The sequence below is a fragment of the Alligator sinensis genome, unplaced genomic scaffold (genome assembly GCF_000455745.1).
Source record: "Alligator sinensis unplaced genomic scaffold, ASM45574v1 scaffold832_1, whole genome shotgun sequence".
In the NCBI taxonomy this organism is placed as follows: domain Eukaryota; kingdom Metazoa; phylum Chordata; order Crocodylia; family Alligatoridae; genus Alligator; species Alligator sinensis.
In genome coordinates, this window is record NW_005842057.1 from 991,597 (window position 1) to 1,015,668 (window position 24,072).

The 24,072-nt window shown below is 40.9% G+C and overlaps 1 protein-coding gene across 1 annotated transcript in view; it reads left to right on the forward strand.

Moving 5' to 3' along the window:
• TPO (thyroid peroxidase) overlaps positions 1-24,072 on the forward strand; it is a 148,634-nt gene that overhangs the window by 93,777 nt on the left and 30,785 nt on the right. The window contains exons 9-14 of the mRNA XM_025203384.1: positions 5,913-6,171; positions 7,178-7,348; positions 9,577-9,814; positions 15,980-16,188; positions 19,076-19,246; positions 21,927-22,058. Coding sequence (XP_025059169.1) covers positions 5,913-6,171; positions 7,178-7,348; positions 9,577-9,814; positions 15,980-16,188; positions 19,076-19,246; positions 21,927-22,058 — 1,180 coding nt within the window. The remainder of the gene's footprint in view (positions 1-5,912; positions 6,172-7,177; positions 7,349-9,576; positions 9,815-15,979; positions 16,189-19,075; positions 19,247-21,926; positions 22,059-24,072) is intronic.

Genomic DNA, 24,072 nt, shown 5'->3' on the forward strand with positions numbered 1-24,072 from the left:
TTCTGTCCTTTAAGTGAAAAGAGCTTTTCATGCTGGATCACTCCACTAATCTAATTAACCTAGTAGGGCTGAAGTGTTGTTGTAGCTGTGACAGTCCAGGAAATATGCAAGAAGCAAGGGTTTTCAGTAATAACATGTATTGGTCCAAATGTATGGTTGCTATTTAATCTTATTTCTGTGCCAGAGCCAGTACCAGATACTTCTGAGGCTACTCTGTAGGCACATGAACCTAGGCTTTATAAACTTTGTCAGGGGTTGTGCTATAGTTATGCAGAGAGTCTTTGCATAAATATTGACCACACATCATTGCCACTGAGAATTTGGCTTGCCAATGATGTCAGCTATCAGAAAATTCAGAGGTACTTTCCATAGGAATTAATGCCTATTATTCATTTTTTACAGTATTGCAGCAGTGGCACTGTTTAGACCAGGGGTGTTACCCATATGGCTGGCAGGCTGGATCTAGCCCATGGAACCATTGTATCCAGTCTGCTGGTAGTCCAGTGCACTACTGAAAATGCACACCCTCAGCTCCACAGTGCTGCATGTTCCCAATACTGCTGATCAGCCAGAGGTCCAGGCAGCGCTATGGAGCCAAGGGTGTGAGGCTTCATGGAGTTATATTAGTGCAGCACAGAGGCAGGGGCATGCACCTGAGTTGAGCAGTGGTGTGGAGCTGAGGGCTTGCAGCAGTGTGGAGCTGCATTTGGCCAGAGCTCTGTCCACTGCCTACCCCTGTATCCTTGTGGATACATGCCCCCCACCACAGATTTGGCCCAGGATCCTGTGGTCCAGATCTGGCCTGCACTCCTTAGTGAGTTTGATACTTCTGATTTAGACAATGAAGTAAAGTAGTGACATTACTGATTAAAATCTATTTCCTCAAAGGGTTATTTATGGAGATTTATTCTGTGAGGACTTGAGGTAGCATTCAGTACCAGCGATTTTGGAAATTGAGTATATTCAGTAGCATATAGGATCTGAGACTTTCTGTTCTGCATTTCAGGAATTTTTCTGCTGTTTCAAACACTCTAAAATTAATTTATGATTTGCAATTATCTCAAACAAATGATCAGCCCTAGTACAATTAATTGAAATAGCCCTAGATTTGTTTTCCTTGCAATGTTGCAGTTTTTTGTTTAGACTTTATTGAGGTATTTTCAGGTACGAATGGTTTACATAGAAAAAAATTAAATGTTTAAGGAGTACTATTTGAAACAATGTTTATTCATGTTTATTCATGACAAATTTAGAAAAAAATCCAACTTTAAAATTAATTTCTGTGGCTGCTTTCAGATGTTAAAAAAAAAAATTGTGCTTTACTGGAAGAAGCAGCATGTTACTTCAACTTGTCTCCATAGTGTCTGTATAGATTGGGTGCTTTTAGTAGGGCTTTTAGTAGGGCTTTTTGGTGCTTTTATTTAATAGATGACTAGTTATTAGATAAAAGCATTGGTGACGCATAGGGGGTGCAAACAGATGCACATGCACCCCCTGAGATCGTCCGGGCAGCCCCTTGGAAAAGTCAGCCGGTTTCACCGCTGGCTCAGTGATTAGCCACTGGGGGACCCCTCACCCCCATCGGCAAGCAGCTGCTGGGGATCCCCCCCATCAGTGATCTGGTGCACCCCCAGACCCCAGACTTGGGAGGCACCATTCACCCATGGATAAAAGTGCCAGAAAAGCCTCACTAATGCGCTTGATCTGTATAGACATCGGGTTAGCTAATGCCAAATAATGCGTTGTCTCTTCTGGGTATGCAGTGGTCTTGGCACAGGAGTGCACAGAGTTTAAAGTAAAGCACTTTTTTTAACATCTCCAAGCAGCCTCCAGTTATTAAAACTAACAAAAGGACATTGCTTTTCACAGTTTGTAATTAAAGTGTAGAGCTCATTGCTAGCAGATGTGGAAGCTGGCAGTTTAGCCAGATTCAAAAAAGGGATTGGACAAATTCTGGGAGGAAAGAGGCATCAATGGCAATTAAGCATGGGGGTTAGGGATACAGCCTCTGAAACAACTCCCTAGACCTTAAATGCAGTAGGCAGCAAGGGAGAGAGGGACAGTGGAAAAAATCTTGGTCATACCCATTTCATTAGCTATTTACATTTAGGCTTATTTTTTTAAACTTCTGCAGGATATGAATTGTGACATTTCATTGCCAAATGAAACTAAATAAATTAATGTATAAGGTAGCTCCAAATCCTTGGCATTGTATGCTCTGATATACTGTTCCTATGGTTCTCTGGCAGGTTCCACATCTTTCTCCAGTATGCTACTCAGTTTCTGCTTTACTTTCCTTGAGAGTACTTCTGTCTGACATCACACCCATCATCCAACAGATGTATGAGTTTCAGTCTCAGTCTCAAATACATGCACCTTTTAGCATAAGACATAAGCAAAACTCTTCTATCCTTAGTCCTAATAAAAAATGGAGTCCCAGAGTAAATAGAGAACCTGAAATTGAGTTGACCCCCTCTTTCAGTTCTACAACTAAAAAGGACATATGAACTCCATTTCCAATACAAGAGCAAAGGCGTCGTCTCAAATTGTTGTATTAAGTTGGAAGGCACACAATAAGAATTGTACCTAGAGTTGGTTTTGTCCCAGTTAGTGCTGGTCTGTACTAAACTGGACAGTTTGGGTTGTTAGGTCAGCAGAACAAAGTACCGTTTCCCTTTATCCCACTTCCTTCTCTCCTTAAATATTTGAATATTGCTGTCTCAATACTTCCTGCTCTTACTAGCCTGTGAGGCTGGGAAAATTAGTTCCTCAGCCTTTGTCTGATTCTATGAGATGCTACTGGTAGGACACAAAGCTAATTCTAACCATGCAACAGTTGAAAAGAACCATCATGAAAACCTTGATCATAACATTTAGAAAATGTTGGGAAATGTTAACTAATGGCAACCACACTATTTCCAGCAATTAAAAAAATCTAATTATTTGACAAGTAACATGTAAGGAAGAATCTAATCAAGAAACCATCCAAAGTCCTTATGTATCCTGTTTAAAGTAGCTTCTTTGCTGCATGAACATCTTTAATTAGAAAAGTAAAAAACTTTAAGTTGACAAGGAGCCACAACTACCCATCCAGTTCTAGATACAGTGACTGTTACAGGTGTACAAGTCATAGCTCATAGATTTTATGGGAGCCTGCTTTTCTGGGTGTCATGCCTAAGATAATGAAATATATTATCTGATGTCATTTTTTAATACAAACTAGATTTTCAATATTCACTGCATCAAGCTTATAGTGTATTTGTCCTTTCGGTTTATTGCATATTATACTGAACCTATGATGTATTTAATGAGTTCACTATACTTCATACTCATCCCATTATGCTTTATTAAGTTCACTGTAATCTTTAATCTATAATGCAATTTCATTTATTCTGGGAATTATATCATTTCCTCATTTTTGGTCAGTATGCTTCAGTATTACTTATATGCTTCAGTAATTCTATTACATTATAAAAAAGACTTTGATAGGAAATGTTTATCAGGATTTCTATTTTAAATTCTGATTTTTAGGAGTTTATAAATTGGCTGCAGCTTAGCATAAAATATGCTGGGAATGAATATTTTAAAACCTGGTCATTTTTAACTTACAGGAAACAAGATTTGTGTCACAAACACGTGACTTAGAATCTGATGATAACAAAGGGAATTTATGTAGGTTTTTGTAATAGTTTATGTTGTTATCACCACTTTTTAAGTATCCAGTACTTGATGTGGTCATAATATAATTTTTAAGGTTCACATCAACTCTTGTGAACAGGCAGCTATTATAAGAAGGACAGGTAATCTCTCCAAGCCAAATTTTGGTCTAGTGGATATGCTAGGCAATTGTGTGGCTTGTACACTGATCTTTTTTTCCCACAGAGCCTGCCCACCTCTCCTGTGACCAGGGGGCAAGCTGCTGAGCTGTGGGGGCCCCAGACCTTCCCTCCCCAGGCAGCACCCACCCACTAGCAGCCCACCTAGGTGGCCTCAGGGGCTGCTGCTGCCATGGAGGGAAGGTCTAGAGCTCTCTGCAGCTCAGGGACCACTCAGCCTGCTGGCAGCTCGCTCCCCAGCCATGGAAGACATGGGCAGGCTCTGCAGGGGGGAAAGAAAAGGATTGTGCCCCTCACCATAATGGTAATGGAAGCCCCTAAATTGAAATGGTGGGTTTTTGATCATCACAAATAAAAACCCACCATTTCAATTTAGGGGACTAAACACCCATCATGTGTACAAGTGGCCCTGGTGGTTAAAATAGTTTCTGGGAAGGTGGGAGTTATCTGTTTGTCTCCCCTTGGATTGAGGAAGAAATTGAACCCAGGCCTGCCACTGCTTGCTGATGTGCTTTAGCTATTGGCCTATTATTAAAAAAAAAAAAGTAAACAGCACCACTTCCTCATCTAGCCAGAAAATGATAAACTTTGCTCATTCTTTGAAAGAATAGGTATAGACATCTACTCTAAGGGCAGGATTCTAGACTGTGGATTCAGTGTGAAAAGAGATACCTGCTTTCAGCCCAAACTAATAGTTATGTTGTGTTGAGGGAAAAGATGTCACACCCCAGTACTTAATGTTTCCTATTGACTAGCTGTAACACATAGTTTCTTGTACCCTTCCAAGGCATATGATTCTCCCCACCTAATTGATTAGATTTTCAATTGAACTCTGACAGCCATTTACCTAAAAGTTGGGCATTGCTATGCCAATATTTTAGATTACTAAATTCTTAATAGGATCTAACCTAACCTTAAGTTGTTTGTTCCCCTCTGTAAACTAAGGACAATATTATTTTCTTTCCGTATATCAGTGATTTTCAACCAGGGTGTCACAGCACCGTGGAGTGTCTTGAAATGGTTTCAAGGGTCACGTGGTATTGCACAATGTTAGCAGAGTTAGGTATGCAAACATGATTGACAAGATCAAGACACATAGTTGGCCGTGTTAGTTTGAAGTCAAATATGAGGCAGAGTCAATTTCCACCTTATAGACCAATGAAAGTGTATGGTTACACACACACAATCACAAGATTTTGTGAACCAAAGCTCACTTCATCAGATTCTGTGAAAGGAAAAGCAGAAAGCAAAGTATGAGAGAGAGAGAGAGAGAGAGAAAGAATGATAAACCCAGAGATTTTAAACAAGAATCCATATTCTAACCTCTTGTGATCTTTCTGAGTTTTTTGCAACAGAAGTATTGCTCTGTTATTTTTCTCTAGTCAGAAAATAAGTGAAAACTAAGAGCTGGCATTTTCTGAGGGGTGCCTTGAGTCTAGTAAGGGGTGCCTGCATTCTAAAAAGGCTGAGAACCACTTCCATATATGGCTGTTGAAACTATTGGGTCTCACATAGCCATTATATTTCTAGTGGGAGAAATGCCACTCTTCCACTAGAAATTGCCAGAGTACAGACAATTCCTCCCTCTTGTGGAGGAAATGTCTCATCTGCAAGAAAGATCTACTTTGACACTTGAAAGATCTCCCTAGTGTGAGAGTTTCTCTCAACAGAATGAATGCCTGTATGCTCCTGTTTGACTCCTCTATTATCAGGAGGTATCTGGGGAGGCTCAGGGGAGGAATTTGGATGATCTGTGGGATCAGGGGAACAGTCAAACTACCTCTGTCTCAGGAAAATGGGGATGGGGAATCCCCATAGCTCAAACCAGGAAGTTGCCAGTCTGGGAAAGGTGTGAGGAGCAGGGGAGCAGCCAAGCTGGAATACTTGTGTGCTTCCTTTTTGGGAAAATTTCTACCTCTGCAAACTTCCTAGAAATTTGTAGCAGTAGAAATGAATTCCTATCACTTCCATTTGTGACTAAGCATTTAAATTAGCTCTTACACAGCTCTTTAGAAGTGGTGAGCATTATCATGTTATAGAAATATTAGCTAAGATATATCTTTTCTTTCCTTTCAGATCATTACCTTAAGAGACTATATCCCAAAAATCATTGGTCCAGATGCTTTTAATCAATATATTGGACTATATAAAAGTTATGATCCCTCAGTAAATCCCACAGTTTCTAATGTCTTTTCAACAGCTGCTTTTCGTTTTGGTCATGCCACAATTCAGCCAATAATAAAGCGACTTAATGCACAATATCAAGATGATCCAGACCTCCCAAATCTTCATTTACATGAAGTTTTCTTTAGCCCCTGGAGGCTTATAAAAGAAGGTATGCTTTTAATTGGTTTACATCTTTGCACAATATTTCAGTATTTTTCAAAATTATTAGACTAGTGACAGAAATTACACTTAAACCTCCATAAGTGTTCAGAAACTAGTTCAAATCTGTAACACAACAGAAGTTCAGTGCACATAAACCACTTTCAAAATGTCTGAAACTAGTTTAAGATAAACCTGAATGACTGTAACATCAGACTCAACTGATTTAGGTTAAATTGGTTTACTGAATTTCTGTCCCAGATCCCCTCCAAATTCAAATTAACTCACAGTCCCCCAGCATCCCAGGCTGCTTTGCATCTCCCCTGCAAATCCCCACTTGCAGGGTGGCTGGGTTAGCCTTGACCTAAACTGTCTGCTCCAACTGAGCAGGAGGCATGCTGCAGTGTCCCCTGGCTGCTGGCCTGAGCCACTTCAGGCATGTAGCTGCATTTCCAGAATCAAAAATGAATGTCTGTTCACTTGCTTATCAGTTAAATTTCCACAGTTTAGATTATCCTGTGAAGATTGAATTGATTCAGCCTTGGGCTTTTTTGACTGTCTGTACTTAGCTTTACCGTTTACATTCCAGAATCATCTAAGAGCATCTAATGCTAAAGAGCATTTGTTTAATTGCATCATTGTTTCAGGTTGTTGAATGGTGTCCAAAGAAATAACATCAGCAGAGAAAGTTTGTTTTTATTAACTAGTCTTTTGAAGCAGACAGACATTATTAGAAATAATTCATCTATCAGATTAAAACCAGTGTGTTAAATTGATAATGAACTGTAAAGCTTTTAAAGCTTTTATGGCTAAAAGTTCTTGTGATCTTTTAAATGTGTGTTGTCCTAAGAACAAGATAACACAATTTCAATTGCAGTATTATTTCCCATTTCAAAATGCACTGTAATATTCTTGTCGTTAAATGCACTTTTAAATACAGTTCAGGCAGGGTTGTTAGGAAAGTTATAATGGGTTATGTCTCATAATGTAACACTGGATTTGATTTGTGTTGAAAGGAGGTTTGGACCCGTTATTAAGAGGTGTCCTAGCAAGGTCAGCAAAACTACAGATGCAAGATCAAATGTTGAATGAAGAATTAACTGAAAAGCTGTTTGTATTGTCAAATAATGGTTCGCTGGATTTAGCATCATTAAATTTACAACGTGGACGTGATCATGGACTCCCAGGTCATTATTTTTTCCTGTTTTTTTCTTGTTATGTATTAGGAAGTTCCTATTTCTATTTGAGGTATATCAAGAGTTTACCAAAAGGTTCTAAAGTGATATTTAATCAGAGATGTAACTGTGTAACTAGTGCTGCTTTTAGAACAACACAGCATGATCATAATTAATTTACCTTTGATAGTAACAAACTATTCACTAGCATTAAAATGAAAATTTACCCCTAGAGACTTTAATGGATCAATCACTTGTGAAGGGATTATTATCTCTTTAAGGAGTAGCTTTAGCAGCTATGCCTGCTATTGGGACTTTTCAGAACTTTCAAAATCTCAAAATATTGAATTAGGGAATAATGGGCAGGGGGGTGGGGAGCGGGACACGGGGGACAATTCAGTTTTAACTATTTATCAACCATCTCCTATTTTGTTTTTCTAAATGCAATGAACAACTTCAAACCTTCAATCTAAAATGACTTTTATGTTTAATAAAAATTACCTGAAAAAAAAGAAAGATAGTCTCTTTTCGAGAGTACAATATGTAAATTACTTCCATCTCTGTAGAGAGAGACTTAGAGATGTAAAAAAGTACAGTGCACAGAATACAGAAACCAGTTTCATAGCTACATATGTCACACTGTCCTTTCTGAGAAGCATCTTTAGATGCCATGAATTCATCTCAGCATGAGCTGTTAGAATCTTTCCACCAAAATGGTTCTAACAATTTAGGTTTTAGATACTAGTAATATGTCATTTTTAGATTATTCAGAAAAGCTGAATTTTCTATTCTTCTGGTAGCAGTATAATACCTTGTAACCATTGCTACTGCCTCTGACATTATATTCTGTGCCTCCATAATTTTTTCTTCATTCTAACAGGCAACCTTACAGGTTCAGGTCAACTATAGGGAAAAACAATCACATGGAGTGCCTCTCTGTATTTGTAATGGGGTGTGTTTATTTCCATCCCTCTTTTTTCTTTTATTAAAAATTCAAAGTCCAAACACATTTTTTTGTGTTTTTATATTAATTTGCCTTCACCAAAATGTTTCCATGGTCTAGTTTTCAGAGTTTTTAAATATGATGGTGTTATTTTATATCCAGACATTTCTATTAATGTGATATGGCATCAATTAATATATCTTAAGTGCCATGACACTGGGCATGTCTATATGAGATGCTTACTGCTCAGCAAACTAATTAGCTGCTCAGTAAATGTTGCATATCTACACATGTGCCCCATTAGGCTGGAGTAAACTAATTTACTCTGCAGCAAGATAGTTCTTGTAAATAAAGCAAAAGCTGTGTTAACTGGCAAGAGTGGGGTAAGGGTGGTGCCGGGTATCTAAAAATTCCAGTTATCTGAGGCAGGGGTTTTCAACCTTTCTGAAAACCCCTGCAGAGCAAGGGAGGTGGGGGGGAGTTAACACAGATTTTGCTTTACAAGTATCCTGCTGCAAGGTAAAAAACTTCACAGCAGCACACATGTAAACAATGTCCCGTCTGGCTGAGGCACAAGGGTGCTTCTGCATGGGGGCTGCTTGCCAGCTAACCCTGTGCTAAAGTACCCTCATGCCCCAGCCAGCCTTTCCACAGCATGCTGACCTGCGGAAGCAGCCCTGGGCTGGCAGGCTCACCCTCCAGGTCCCCTGCCAGCCAGAGCTGCTCTGACCTGGCTCAACATGCTATGCTTCCGAGCACACATGTAAACGCACAAAGGGGAGCAATAAACCCTGGTGCAATAAGCACCAGAGTTTATTTGTGCACATTAATATGCATGTGTAGATGCTCCCAGTGGGTGCATCTACGCAAGATGCTACGGTGCCATAGCAATGCACTAAGTGCCGTAGCATCTGTTGGCAAAAACTGTGATGCTGCTGCTATGTTGGAGTTGTGCACTCCCTCATTATAGTGCATTGCTACAGCGATATAGTGGCCAAAAATAACCATGCACAGCCAGCACAGCACAATACGGGCTGTCCCTGCACCATCTTTTAGTACTTCCCTTAGCAAGTAACAAAGGCGCTATACAGCCATGTGTAGATGTGACCACTGAGTAATATCTTACTCTCTAAGAAGTCCAGTTGGTTTCAGTCAATTCTAATTAATCTGTTTTCAGAATTAGATGCTATTCATTGTGAATAAGTCAAAATCTCATCCAAATAATTAATTAATTTTGAATGTTACATTAATTAGTGAGTTTTCAAGTCTAATCTTATTATATATATAATATTTACAGGTTACAATGATTGGCGAGAATTCTGTGACTTACCAAGACTAGAGACTCAAACCTACATGAATACGATTATAGTTAACAAGAAAATAGCTGAAAAAATCATAAAATTGTACCATCATCCTAACAATATTGATGTTTGGCTTGGTGGCCTAGCAGAAAACTTCCTTCCAGATGCTAGAACCGGCCCACTGTTTGCATGTCTAATTGGAAAACAAATGAAAGCACTGAGGGAAGGTGACCGGTGAGCATTTTTAAACTGTTGATTTTTATGCAGCAAAAATTGTTGGGCATTTTACAGGTGTGAGAAATAAGACTTGAAAGGAAAGAGTAATGTTGTTATCAACAATTCCTACTATGTTCCCTTGTTCTTTATCCCTTGATAGCTTAGTAATTTTAGTCAATTTGCTTTTTGCCTATTTTTTTCTCTTGGGATGTGTGCTCCATTCCTGCCTACACAAAGATCATTCCTGTGGATAGATGTGTCAGCATCCAGCAGGCAGATACCTGCCTCCCCAAATTCCTGCCTGCATAACCCCTATGTGAGATTTAAGTTTCTGTGTATGAAACTTCACTTTGGGAGAAAAAAGGAGTTTAAGAACTGAAGGTTCAGACTTTGAATGAATAAGGGATTCTGTCTTAATCACTGCATTCAAAATATAAAATGCCCATGCAACACATTATAAGTATTACACAATTGACTGGTTATTCACACAATTAATTTAGATTGGCCACAAGTGCATTTTTATTGCACAAATGTCTATCCAGCTATAAAAAGAGCCAACCAGCTATAAACTTAGTGCTTGAAAATATGTAACAATTCTAGAGCTGGTTTCTATCCAGCTTTAATTTTAATGTGTAGCAGGGCTCATATTCTATTTCTAATGGATTCTAAAATCCATTGGAAGTCCTGAAGAATGGATATGGTTTGTGAAGATATGGAATTTGGGGGAAAAAGAAGGACCCAAATAATCTATTACTAGTTAAAGTCCAGTCTAACAAGTATTCATATAATAATCTTGACTTATTTGATGAAACTCATTTCATATTAATGTAGCTGCTAAGACTACGGCATTTCTGGACTCATGCAGAAGCAGAAAGCTAGGTACCTAGATAATTTGGAAGTCAAACATTTAGGTGACTTGTGAGGCTAGGCAGAAATTGAATGGAATTATTTTGGATTGAAGTTTTTCCTTTTATATACCTCCTTTCCACTTAAGTCCTGCTTTAGGTGCCAAAGTCCTTTATTAAATCTAGCCTTAAGGCCCAAACTCCATTTCATTGCCAAAGTGACATACCTATCATGTAAATAAGCATGTAGTCTCTGAACCAATGGTAGCTGTCTTAGTTCATAATATCAGTTCCCAGATGCTGGCTCAGTCTCATAAATCAAAATCAAGCAAGATTTTTGACTGGTTAAAATTCATCGTTATAGTTTAGGCTTTTTGTGGATGATATCTTTTACTGAACCAACAGTTGGGAGATACATAAGCAAGCTGTGGAATACCATAGTAACCTTCCTTAGGTCTCTGAGAAAAAAGGAGGCACAACAGAGCTAAACAAGTGATAGAATAAGGGCACGTGCAAAACCCCATATGTAAATAAAAACAGGATAACAGAGGTATTATCAGGTTTTGGATGGCTGCCATAAGGCTTTTTGGATAAAAGGCTGTGGCATGTTGCCTAGTGACAAAGTATATCTCCAGGTTTATATCTTTTAGTTCAGTAGTCTAAGTGCATGTCTACACGTGTGCTTTAATGTGTATTCGCTATTTAAATGCTCATTAAAGCATCACTAAACAAAACATGCTATTTAGTTAATGCACATTAAAATAGGCTAGTGTGCATCATTGAAAAACTATAGGTATTTTTACACATGCTCCAGGGTGGGGCGCAAGTAACCCTAATGGAAACACCCTTAGTGCCTCATGTACAAGTGTCCCTGAATTTCAAAATGGTGACGGGGGCACTTTAACTAAAGCTCATTGAATGAGCTTTAATTAAAGTACCCCCACTGCCATTTTGAAGTGCAGAGATCCTGATACATGAGATACAGAGGCTGCTGGAGCACGCTCATTAGCACACTCCAGCAGACTTGATTAATTGCAGCGTCGAAGCAGTCTCCCTGCATATCTACAGTCACCCCATACCAATCTGATAATGGGGTAAATTAATTCCTGACCCCAAATTTCATTATTGGTCTAAATCTGAAAATCTAATTGGAGGGGTAAGACCTTTAAGCCAGGGCATTGGCATACCCCACTCAAAATTCTCAGGCAGACAAAACTCAATGATTCTGAAAAAGCCCAAAAAAGTCTTACTGGCAAGTTGGTAGAATTTATAATAAAGAAAAAATCAGTAGTCACATGGATATGCATGGCTAGAGAAGAGTCACAATGGTTTTTATAAAGGGAACTCCTGCCATACCAATTTTCTAGAGTTCTTTGAGGGTGTTTACAAGCATGTTGCGGGGGGTGCAGTTGACATAATATATTTGTATTTTTGAAAAATCAACAAGGTTCTTCACCCAAGACTTTTTAAAAAACAAGGTACAAAGCAACACAAAAAGATACCCAGTTACCACAGGATTTGAGAGAAAGTTCTTTCTAGGATTGAGAACTGGTTAAAAAATAGGAAGCAAAGGGTAAGGATGAAAGAAGGTCGAAAGTGGCATCTCACAAGAATCTATGTGAGGCTTGGTTTTGTTCAACTTTTTTATTAATGGCCTGGGTATTGAAGCTTACAGTAAAATCTCTAAGTTTGCAGATAATACTAAATTCTTCCAAGTAGTCAAATCCAAAAACAATAATAGAGACCTCCAGTCCAGTTGCTTGAATTCTGAATCTACTGCAGGTGGTTCCCAAGACTTCCTGGCTGCTCTTGCATATCTCCCAGAATCTCACCAAAGCTGTGAGCCTTCTCTTTTATGGCTTGCTTCTTCATCTGGCAAGTGAAAATACTATTGCTCTTTACTTAGCAGTACAAGAGAAACAACTTGTAAACCCCACACGTATTTTCCTGGTACATTCCTTGTGATTGGTTCAGTCTTTTGGGTGTTCAGATTTCGCCTCCTACAATACATGAATTGCTGTCTGAACCACGGAGTCTTTTCTGCTCAGCTCATTTTCTTTGGCCTGGATCAGCCCCCAGCAACTACCCCTCAAGCACTACAAAAGCCAGCTTCACTCTTCTTCTTTTGAGCCTGCTGCTGCTTCCTCCTGTGAGTCCATTGAGTATATATGTCCCTATTCCCTGTTCCAACAATGTGGCTTCTTTATTCTGCTGCTTGTGATTTTTCTACCCTCCCTTGAAAACATGTTGAAGGAAGTCATTTATTCCAGTTTCAGTCAGCCTTCATAGCATACTAGTCACTTGATCCAAACATTATATTTAATAACTCTATTGTAGCTAGTCTGGCAGAGATCATATGCCTGACAAATGGAGGATTCCATATTCATAGACAGGCATTTGATGTTACATTTTGCAGAAACAATTTCATAATCTCAACTAGCATTTTTTACATTACACAAAGGTTTCCTAAATCATTTTAACAGTCCTCTAATGTAAGTTAAACATATATTGTGGAGATACATAAATACTTATGTCACAAATGTGCAATGTAACTGCTAGGGCATGAAACACTAAACACCAGGTACAACTTATGCAATTTGAAACTATTACTTCATGATTTCAATATTTTCAGTTAAGTATGAAAAGCAAGAACTGATTACTTGCTCTGCATGTAAGAATAATGTTAGAATAGTGTTCTATTCTAAAACCTGGTGTTAGATATTTCTGACACCAGGATGGTGATACTGATGTTAGATCTGTCTTGGGTGCATCTACATTTGCACTTTGCTGCTGAATTGACTAATTAGCTCTTTGGTAAAGCATCACCATCTACACTTGCACTGGTATTATGGTGCAGTAAATTAATTAACTTAATCCTAGGATAGTACTGTTGGGGACAGTGTACTATCCTACAGTGGAGTAATTACATGCACTGAAATGCATGTGTAGATGGTGACAGGGGCTGGCTGGGGCACGAGAGTGCTAAAGTGCAGGCCACCTAGCCCCACACTTCAGCACTTTCATGCCATGGCTAGCCTTTCCACCACTCAACAGTCAACCTGGAATCTGGGGCTGACCCCACCAAGCCTGCTGCCAGCACTGGGCTGCTAGGGCCGGCTCAAACTGCTGTGATCCTGGGTGGACTTGTAGATGCAATGGTGGTGGGAATGCAGTGGTGGTGAAAAACAGAAATATTCAAGAACAGCTTCAAACTGTTCCTCTTTGCAACTTTCCAATATAAACCTATGTTTAGTATACTAATGGATAGGTAATCCTCTCCTTTAATGTTAACACATTAGTGTTTTTTAGACACTTTTCCTCAGCTCCTTTATTACAGGATCTTATCCTTTTTATTTAGATATACCAAAGCAGAGGTTTCTGAGTTATTTCCAGGGGTCCTTGTTTTCCCTGATAAAAAACCGCAAATTCATTGATTAAAAGATTACAAATTCTCTGAGAAACCCCCCAAAATCTATGATTAAAATGAAAGGCTCCTCACTCCCCCCAACAACCCCACCCACCCCTACTGATGCCTCTCACTCCCCCCCGCAACAGACTTGTGGTCCTGCTCATGCACCTTACTCCCCCCACAGCCCTCCAGCCCTGCTGGTGCCCCTCACTCCCCCCCATTAGCCTTCCAGGCCTTGCTCATGCCCCTCACCCCACTCCATGGCCCACTGGCCTTGCTGGTACTCCTTACGCTCCCCCGACAACCTGTTGGTGCTCATCTCCCCCCCACATCAGTCCCCTGGCCCTGTTGATGCTCCTCACTCCTCCCACCCACAGCCCTCTGGCCCTGCTGGTGCCCCTCGCCCCCCACCCACAGCCCTCTGCCACCCTTAGCTCTCCCAGAGGGGGTACCCTGCTGCCAGGGCTATGGGGCCAGGGACCCAAGTCCACAGCCTCCTCCCCTTCACAGGAGGCAGCAGCTGCTGCAGTGGAGCAGAGCCCATCTCCCCCGCTGCTGCCTGCCTGCTGTGGGCTCAGGCAGGGGGGTGGCTTCCTGCTGGTACATGCACTCCCGGGGTTGTAGGGGGGACCCATGCCCTCCAGATCTGTGTGGGGATCAAGGGTGGACATGGGCTTCCCACTGTAGGCTTGGGCTCTTCACCCTGCTGCCCTGCCCCAGGGCCTCCACAACCCAGCAGGTGTGACCAGGCATTGTAGGACAGAGCCATTCGGGGATCTCCTTGCCGCTGCAATCTCCTCACTGCCCTGCCAGCATGGCAGCAGTGAGCGGCACAACCCTGCAGCCCCCTGCTACAGCCATGTGGGCAGAGGACATGTTGCTAGGTCAGTGCGGAGCTCACAGTGGCAAGGAGATCCCCATGCAGCCCTGCCATGCCCCGCAGTGCCAGGTCGCATCTGCTGAGCTTCAGAGGTCCTAGGGGAGGGCAGCAGAGTGTGGAGCCCAAGCCCACAGCAGACAACCCACACTTGCCTCCACCCCATGCACAGATCTGGTGGGGCATGGGTCCTCCCTACCCCCCAGGAATGTGCGCAGTGGCGGGGAGCTGGTCCCTCCCTCCTGCCCCCCAGATAAGCCATGCGTGGCCCGGTCCCACTCCCCACTGGGGCCCTGAGGCCACAAATTGTGGCCCTGGGCCCCTAAGCCTCATGCACCATCCGGCTGGGCAGTAGCCCCAGCCCCAGCCTGTCCAACTCCCTCCCTCCCTCACTATCAGGGCCTCAATTCCCCACTCCCTCCCAACACACTTACCTGCAGGAGCTGCTCTCCAGGCTGCCTAGGACCATGTGCCTGTACAGGCACATGGTGCCCCCCGCCTGACCGCCCTCCTCCCACTCCTCCCAGCCCCTTGCAGGCTGGAACTCTGCCAGCCTGCAGAGAACAGTTTGCAAAACTGCAAAATCCACAGGTTTCTCTGGTAAAATGAGAAATCCACATTTTCCTCAGGAAAAGGGTAAAATCCATGTTTTTCTCCATTTTTCCATGGGGAACAGAAAACCCAGATCCCTAGTTATCCCTGTCAGAGCAGGTGTTCAATCCTGGATCCTCCATTGTCAATGAGCCATCCAAGGGAGTTCTGAGCACCTACATTTCTTACTGACATCCATAGAGGTTGCTGGATGTTTGGTACTTTGCAGGGGTATTGAGCTCTTTGTATGACTGAGTTCCTTATGAGTTTTAAGATGGGCTTGTAAATCTTCAACCAATTAAATTGAATTAATTATTATTATATCTCCATGAATAAGTGTATATTTCATAACTGTCTTTTGCTAAAATGTTTATTTTTGGTTTTATACTAACACTGTATCAGCAGTCATGAATATTCAACTCTTTGAATTTCATCTTTTTATGCCTCTATTATCTTTCCAGATTTTGGTGGGAAAATGATGATATTTTCACAGATGTGCAAAGGCATGAGCTCAAAAAACATTCTTTGTCCCGCATAATCTGTGACAATACAGGACTTTCAGAAGTGCCACTTGATGCCTTTCAACTTGGGAAGTTTCCTGAAGACTTTGAGTCATGTGACAATATACCAGGAATAAATTTAGAAGCTTGGCAGGAAACCTATGAGCAAGGTAATCTAGGAAATTAAGCATCTTCTCTGACTAGGTAGAATGGGTGGTTATTGGTTATAACATTGTCTTCAGAGCTGAGAGCCCTGAATTCAAATCCCCTGTTCATCAAAGCTCTCCCATATGACCTAAGCTGGGGCCAGAGCTATTGCAACCACTGCTGCCAAGCTGGGTACTCTGCATCCTGGGCCACAGTGGGACCAGTGTCAGAGCTGGAAACAGACACATGATAGAGAGGAAGCAATAGTGGAGGGGGAAAGACCTGGTGCAGCCAAGAAGGAAGGCATGGGCCAGGAGTACATCAGGCATGGTGGCACAGTCTGAAAGTGGGGGCAAATGGTGGGGCAGCAAGGGGTCAGGGGGTGCAGGCCTGGAGGGAGGCAGGATGGAGGGCAGAGAAATAGTAGAGGAGCAGGCAGCCGGGGAATAAGTGTCAGGGGCAAGGTGTGTGAGGGAGTTTAGGCATCATGTGGGGAAGGAGGCCCAGGCCTCAGGTCCTGAAGGTACCAGGGTATACAGGCATCAGGAGGAGGCAGGCAGCATTGGTGGAAAGTGGGGGGAAATGAGCAGCAGGAGGCAAGGGACAGGAGTCAGGCCATCTGACCCCCGACTGCCTGTCCCCCTGTGCTGCTGCTTGCTCTGTTACATCCGTTGGGGGAGTGATGCATGAATTTAAGATGACCCTCTGATAATTGGATTCTATACATGGAAAATTATAAATTTATAAAGTTTCCATGTATAGAATCTAATTATTGGAGGCTGCCTTAAATTCAAAACTGTCTTGGATTTGGGTAAATATGGTATATAGATAGAATATAAATTCTACCTCAGTCCAGATCCACAAAAGGTCTTCATTGCCTGAGGCCAACTGTGTGATCCACAGAATTGCTACTAATCTCCTTAGGCTGTATCCAGATGTGCAAGGGCATATACTTGCAGGCCGCATCCACATGTGGTGTGGATGTTTGGCTCCCTGGGGACAACTAGCAGCTTGGCACCCTGTGCCATCTCTGTTTGTCCCCAGGAAAAGCCCATGCCACATACTCTGGCATGTGGCAAGTTACCCCTGGGGGCAGTAGGGGAGGCTGCCCCAGCAGCCTTACCTGGGGTCCTGGGGGTCTTCTGGGGCTGCAACAGCAGAAATTGCACCACATGGAGCCTAACTGGCAGCCACAGCACAGCTCCAGGTGGTCCAGCTCCACTTTTGAGCAGTGCACACTGCCTGTGCATGCGCTGCTCTGTGTTTTTTCTCCAGATATCCAGCGGTAAAAAAAACCCTCCACGCTGCTTCCTTGCAGCACAGAAAACAACTAAACATGTAGTATGTGGTGCCACAGACATGTCTGCACTGCCACATACCTCATGGCTGCACTCTGGATGCAGCCGCGGTGGCACAAATAGTAACAGCACAAATTTGTGGCGCTACTTTGCGCAGCAGAGCCCACCCCTGCACATGTGCTTTGGTGAGGGACAAATTGTTCTGCTTTGGGCAAACTGCCCTTTCCCCACTCCTCCTGGCTCTCAGTGTGCTGGAGCAGCCAGGGTACAAATAAAATAGTAGAGACACTCTGGCCAGCAGCCACAGCATCTCCCTGGAGGACTGAGTCTCTGTTTGTTCTGACACATGCTATTGTAGCATGTGCTGCATCACCTTTTTCCTTGGGTTTTTTGTTTTTTTTTTCTATTGGGAAATCCTGGTAGCAAATTTGTCCCCCTACCCCAATTGCAAATTTGCAATGCAGGGCACATTATAACATTGCAAGCATGCAGTCTGTGGTGCCACACACCACACATGCCTGCATGTCTGGACATGACCTTAGAGTCTCTGCATACTTCAGGTTCACCAATAAAGTTCTGTAAGTGCCTTGAGTGCTGCTACTGTGTGTATGCCCAGAATGACTACCATGCTACTGAGGTGGAGAGAGGCAGGATTGAGTGTCTGAGTGCTGGTCACATTCCTAAATACATTTGTCCAAATACAGTCCTGGGGACCAGAATCATAACCAGGTCTACCCACTCTACAGTGAGTGACCTCATCCCTGGGCTGCAGTCTCATGCTCACTCTTGTTCGCTATTTCTCTCTTTCTGGCCCCATGACTTGCATTCTTTTCTGCATAACAGCATCTATTTAACAAAATGCCCAACCCATTCTCCTCAATATCATGATGTATTGAGCACTCTCTTCTAGTTGTTGGTTTGAACTCACTCTGACCGGAAAATGCCTACATTCTTCTCCCCTTACTTTGTACATGAGTGCTTTAACTTATAGTCTCTTATATAAAAGGTGAAAGTCAACAGTTCCCCATTACCTTCTTTTCCAGATGCCTTTTAAAAGAAAGGAGGAAGCAACTCATCTACACTCAAAGAGATGACTTAGGTTCCTAAATTCCGAGTGAAGTTCAGGGTTGCGAATATTGTCTTGCATAGCTATCTAAGCCAGGGAGAGGGTGGGATTTTACACACACTTCTCCTTCAGGCTAGCTTAACCATCTCACCACTCAGCATACTGGATGCTATGACTCCAATTCTGAGATGCAATCTACTCTGTAGGCATTTTAAAGAGACCTTAGGAACCAAATTCAGAGTTGCAAGCTCCACTCTGAGGGTGATGCTAGGTGGGTGATGCTAATTATTGCCAATCCACCATCAGATCCTAAATAATAACTGTACAATGTTCAGTATGAAAAAGTAAATATTTAACAAGAATAATGCTTCTTTCTGACAGATTTTAATACAGCTTTTGTCCAATTTTTAATTCCTGGTTAAATTTAAGCCTGACTCAATACATGCAGTCAATGTATCAGGGACATGGAAAATGATGTTTGGTATATAGATAAAACTATTAAAACTGACATATATCTTTAATATATATGTCCCCCTTTATTTCCAGAGGAAACATGTGGAGTCCCAATGAAAGTGGAAAATGGTGACTTTGTATATTGTTCAGAACTTGGAAAATCCATAGTGATTTATTCATGTCAATTTGGATTCCAGCTACAAGGAGAAGAACAATTAACCTGTACAAATAAAGAATGGAATTTTTCATCACCAGTTTGTATGGGTATCTATATTTAAATGTGTCTCACTTTGTAATGGCCAAAGACTTACACTATTCATCAAAAATAAAATTGCCCTATATTATATCCTTTAAAATATCTGAGGGATCTTGGACTCTTCAACCAAAAGAAAAGAAGGCTGAGAGGGGACCTGATTACGGCTTACCGCTATATCAGAGGTGTACATCAGGGGCTCGGTGAACAACTGTTCACCAGGGCACCCCAGGGGAAAACTAGAAACAGTGGTCACAAACTCCTGGAAGATAGTTTCAGGCTGAACATTAAGAAAAACTTCTTCACAACTAGGGTGTCCAGACTATGGAAAAAGCTCCCCCCAGAGGTGGTGCAATCATCTACCCTCAAGGTCTTCAAAAGAAGACTGGACGGTCACCTGACCCCAGATGTCTTTCCTGTTCATGCAGGGGGCTGGACCCAATGATCCTTCGGCGTCCCTTCCAGCCCTATGATTCTATGCTTCTAAAAAAAACCTGTTTCAAAACTTTCACTTTCCATATTGTAGCAGCCAGAGGTGTGCTTTTTAAAGAGACAGCTAAACTTCTGAAATTAGTTTAGCTGTAACTCCATACAAGTACTTAAGGGATTTTTAAATAGATGCTCCAACTCTACCGAGTCTGCTTCACAAGTCAGCTTACAGGAATGATGTCAAGGGAAAATATTGAGTTCTACAAAACAGGGACTTAGCATGAAGTTTTGTGACTACCGCTGAGTATTACACTGAAAACAAGTGAGAAGCACACTTTCCTTTGTTCCTATAGTCAGCATCATAGCAGAGCAACTGGGGACAGACCCCATTATCTTTCCAGTGATGTTTTGAAGGGAGCTGTCCCATAATTAACTAGTATAGTACCATGAATCCAGATATCTAGTCAGTAAAGAACATGGGAGTTATAAAAGTAGTTAATTGAATCTCCCGCTCCTTCCTATAAATTTGCTAATTAGAATTAGAATTAGTGCACATGAAAAATAGTACCAGTTAAAAATTACACAGTGCAGGTTTTCTTTCTTAACATGGCTCATGAATATTTTCAGGGTGTTGTTGCCTTTTGTGTTTCTTTGCTTTTCCTCCACTTCTCTTTTTGCTACTGAATGGGAGAGGAGATTAGAGGAGAAAGGGGGCATTGCAAACATTTTATTAAGGGAGTTTTACTGTATATGAGTTCATTTTATGTAGGGTTCATCTTCCTCTATGTGCTCAGGTTTCTGAGTTCCTATATATACTGAAATTGTTTAGCCTTTATGAGAACTTTAGAGAAAATTAAATCTGAAAAGGCCATATTTAGGAATACTTTGTAGGTGGTGGCAAATTAATTTTAATGCAGGTGTTACTGCTGATGTTCAGTAAAGTCTGTTTATCAGTATTTCTGTGACAGTAGAATAGACAGCTATTTACCTTAATTGTATACCGGATACAAAAAAATCAAATGAAATCTGCAGCCTTCCCGTTATTGAAATCCTATTTGTCTGCAGAATTCCACCCACATAAATGCCATATAAAGAAATAAAGCTGTTAAATAAATAATATATATTTTTCAATATATTAATGTTCTGGCAGAAAACTGAATAAATAAGTTACATGAATTAATCATTTCTCATCCCTGTTTTTATTAATATGTTCAACAATGTAAGCAAAAGTTTGTATATCTTCTATATGAAAACAAGCCATGTTTCATTAAATAGACACTACCTTTGTAATAAAAAGAAAATCATCAGGAAACCGCTTGTACAGAGGCTACTTTATTTTCACAGTAGATACCACTTATACTTTATACTTGTACTACTGTGCAAGAACACAGTATTATGCATGCTGGTAACACCTTCTTACTCCTGTTGGCTCATGTAAATCAGTTGATGCCCGACTTTGCCAGCTTTTCTTATATTCTCATACTTCACAGCCTTATTTTCTTCAGCAGAGCAAAAAATGAATATGGAAGTGGGTGGCAGAATCTAGGCCTAATTCACTCTGCCTCTATTTTTCCATCTCTAAAATGGAAATAATGGAGCTTGTTGTATTTAAGGGATACCTGAGGCAGGTTGTAGAAAAACAGCTAAGTCAACACTAGACTGCGGGTATGGTAGGCTATTTTGTCTATATTTTTTCCTTAGGGTATGTCCACCATTCAAAAATCCAGTTCAGAGGTGTAACTGCAGCTCTTGTAGACATTCACTTGAGATTTAAATTACCTAGTGCACATATTGACAACATTGCAAAGTATTTATCCTTTGCTAAAATATGGGTGAGTCCTTTTCTTCCTCTTCCCCTCCAGGTGATTTGGATCCTAAGATAATGGAAGTATGGCATGTTCAGCCCTGAATCAGATGCTTGAGGTGGAGAAATTTGCACGTAGCCAGGAATTTAGCATTTCCCACTGGTAATCTGTTCAGTGCCTGCATGTTCTTGGAGGCACCTACAGCTGCCCACTGAGAGGAAATAAAAGAACTTTGTGCCTCTACAAACAAAGTGGAATCACTCTCATAAAGCAAGATCATATTTGTGTACAAGCAGTCACATAAGCTTAGATGTCTAATACGTGGACCAGGATCTAGGAATTTGTGTACAAGTGTTCTTCTCTTTGTAATACCGGTTATTGGAAGCATATTTAATAATGTAGTAAATCATCTTGATAGTTTTTGGCCATTAATTATCATGATCTGTTTATTTTACAGACATAAATGAATGTGAAAGCCACATGAGTTCACCCTGCCACCCGTCTGCTAACTGTATTAACACCAAAGGCAGCTATGAATGTCTTTGTTCCGATCCCTATGAGCTGGCAGAAGATGGAAGAACTTGCATAGGTAATGTATCTGCTCCTACCATTCAAGTGATCTGGGTATGCAAATTGCAAACTTGAAATAAAAGATAGTTGTTATTCAAAATCTACTTTTAACTGTTTAAATTATATACTTTAATCAGCCATACCTGTAAAGATACACTCAGTTTGTCAACCAAAATGAGTCTGCCAAATGAAATATAGACACAATTATAATCCAATCTCATTTTGAGTAATTCCAGTATTTGTGATATTCCCTAATCATTCTCTGAGAGTGCTTGATTTTCAATCTATCTGAGCTGGATGCTTGTATAGTGGATATTGAAAACATTGAGGTAATATTATTAAATAGCCAAAGTTAGGCTTAAAGATTTTCAACTTTTATTTTTTCAGACTGCTACTAGTACACAGTATTCTACTGCAAAAGCTGTATAGAAGTAGTAACTGTTCACAGATTATAGTATAAGACTTGTGCCTTATAGGTTGTTAAAAAAAGGGAACATAAATATTTCCATATTCTAATTTTTTCATGCTAATTGTATACATAAATTGGTTACCTACATCCTTTTCCTTCATTGCTTGGACAAATAAAAATTTATTTGGAAAGAGATAATCTTGAAAGATTATCTCTGAGGAAATCTTGGTAGCAGTGTATGATCCTGTTATGCATGGAATCAGCACATCATGCAGCGTTTGAAGTAATGCTATTCGCTTTCAGAGCTGCATCGGCTAACTGAGTATGGCATGTAAATGAGCTGTTCTTTAAACTCCTCAACCTTTCTGGCAGATTTCCCTGGGCCTTCTACATGGACTTCTGATGGCTGGAATAACTCCAAACCTGTTGCCACTTTCAAATACTATCAAGTTGAATACAATTTTAACTGGTGATGTAATAATAAAAGATTCCATATTTCATTAGCAACCTCCAGCTTCTCAGACTATTGACTTTAAATTCACTGTGTTAAACCTAACAAAAATGCAGACCCCTTACTTACAATCAATATTCCTGCCTATCTGCACTCTGCTTTCTTTTTCTTTCCTTATCTTTGCCCTTTCCTCTTCATGGCCCTGGTTTCTCTTTTCACAGAAACCTATTTATCTAGCTCTATGATTTGGTTAAGTTTAGATCTTGTAGGGCATTATAAACGATTGTCTCTGAGAGTGGAAGCAGAAGAATCAGCTCCCTAAAATGCCAGCTGGGTTCCTGCTTCCAGAGAGACTGTGACGACAGAACTAATTCACATTCATGCAATGAAACTAAGGAACTTGCTATTTTGATTCATTGTTATAACCTACAAAAAGCACACTCAGAGTCTTTCCAAGGTGAGTCTAATAGGGTGTATTAATCAGAACTCCAATTTCTCTCTCACTACAACACAACATTTTCTTTTTTTAAAGCAATGCTGTATTTTGCAATATTATTAATGGGCCATGAATCTCATTGCATATACAGTTCTAACATTCCATCTCACTGCACACCTTACCTATGAAACCTTGAAACCAGCTGGATGTTATTTTTAATTGCACAGAGAAAAAGTAAACTGATACCTTCCCTGGAGACTCATACTATGCACTGTCACCTTTGCAAATATTGAAGTGCTCATTTATGTGATATGCACTTGGTTGTCACACTGTGGTTTGGGACCACTAACAGTTCTCAGAGTACTTCCAAGGAGATGATCTGCTTCTGTGTGCTGGAGTGACATTTCCTGCTGGTTGTATTTAAAAAATAAGTCTTGTGTTGTTGCCAGATTAGTTTAAAAAAAGCAGAGAAATGACACTTTTCTGTACTCTGTATAGGTATTTCTTTTTTTAATTTGCAGAATATTCCTTTAGCAGAAGTTAAGACATACAGCAATTTGTAGACCATTCCAAATCCAGTGAGACCATCATGCAGATTAATGTAGAAAAATTAGATCACTGGAATCTGCAACAAGAGGTTGGGATTTGTTATAAACACATGTGCACCTTGGGAGAAGAATATAAATAGCATAGATATGGACTCGAGGAATAACCAGCCAGCTGTCTTCATTGTATTA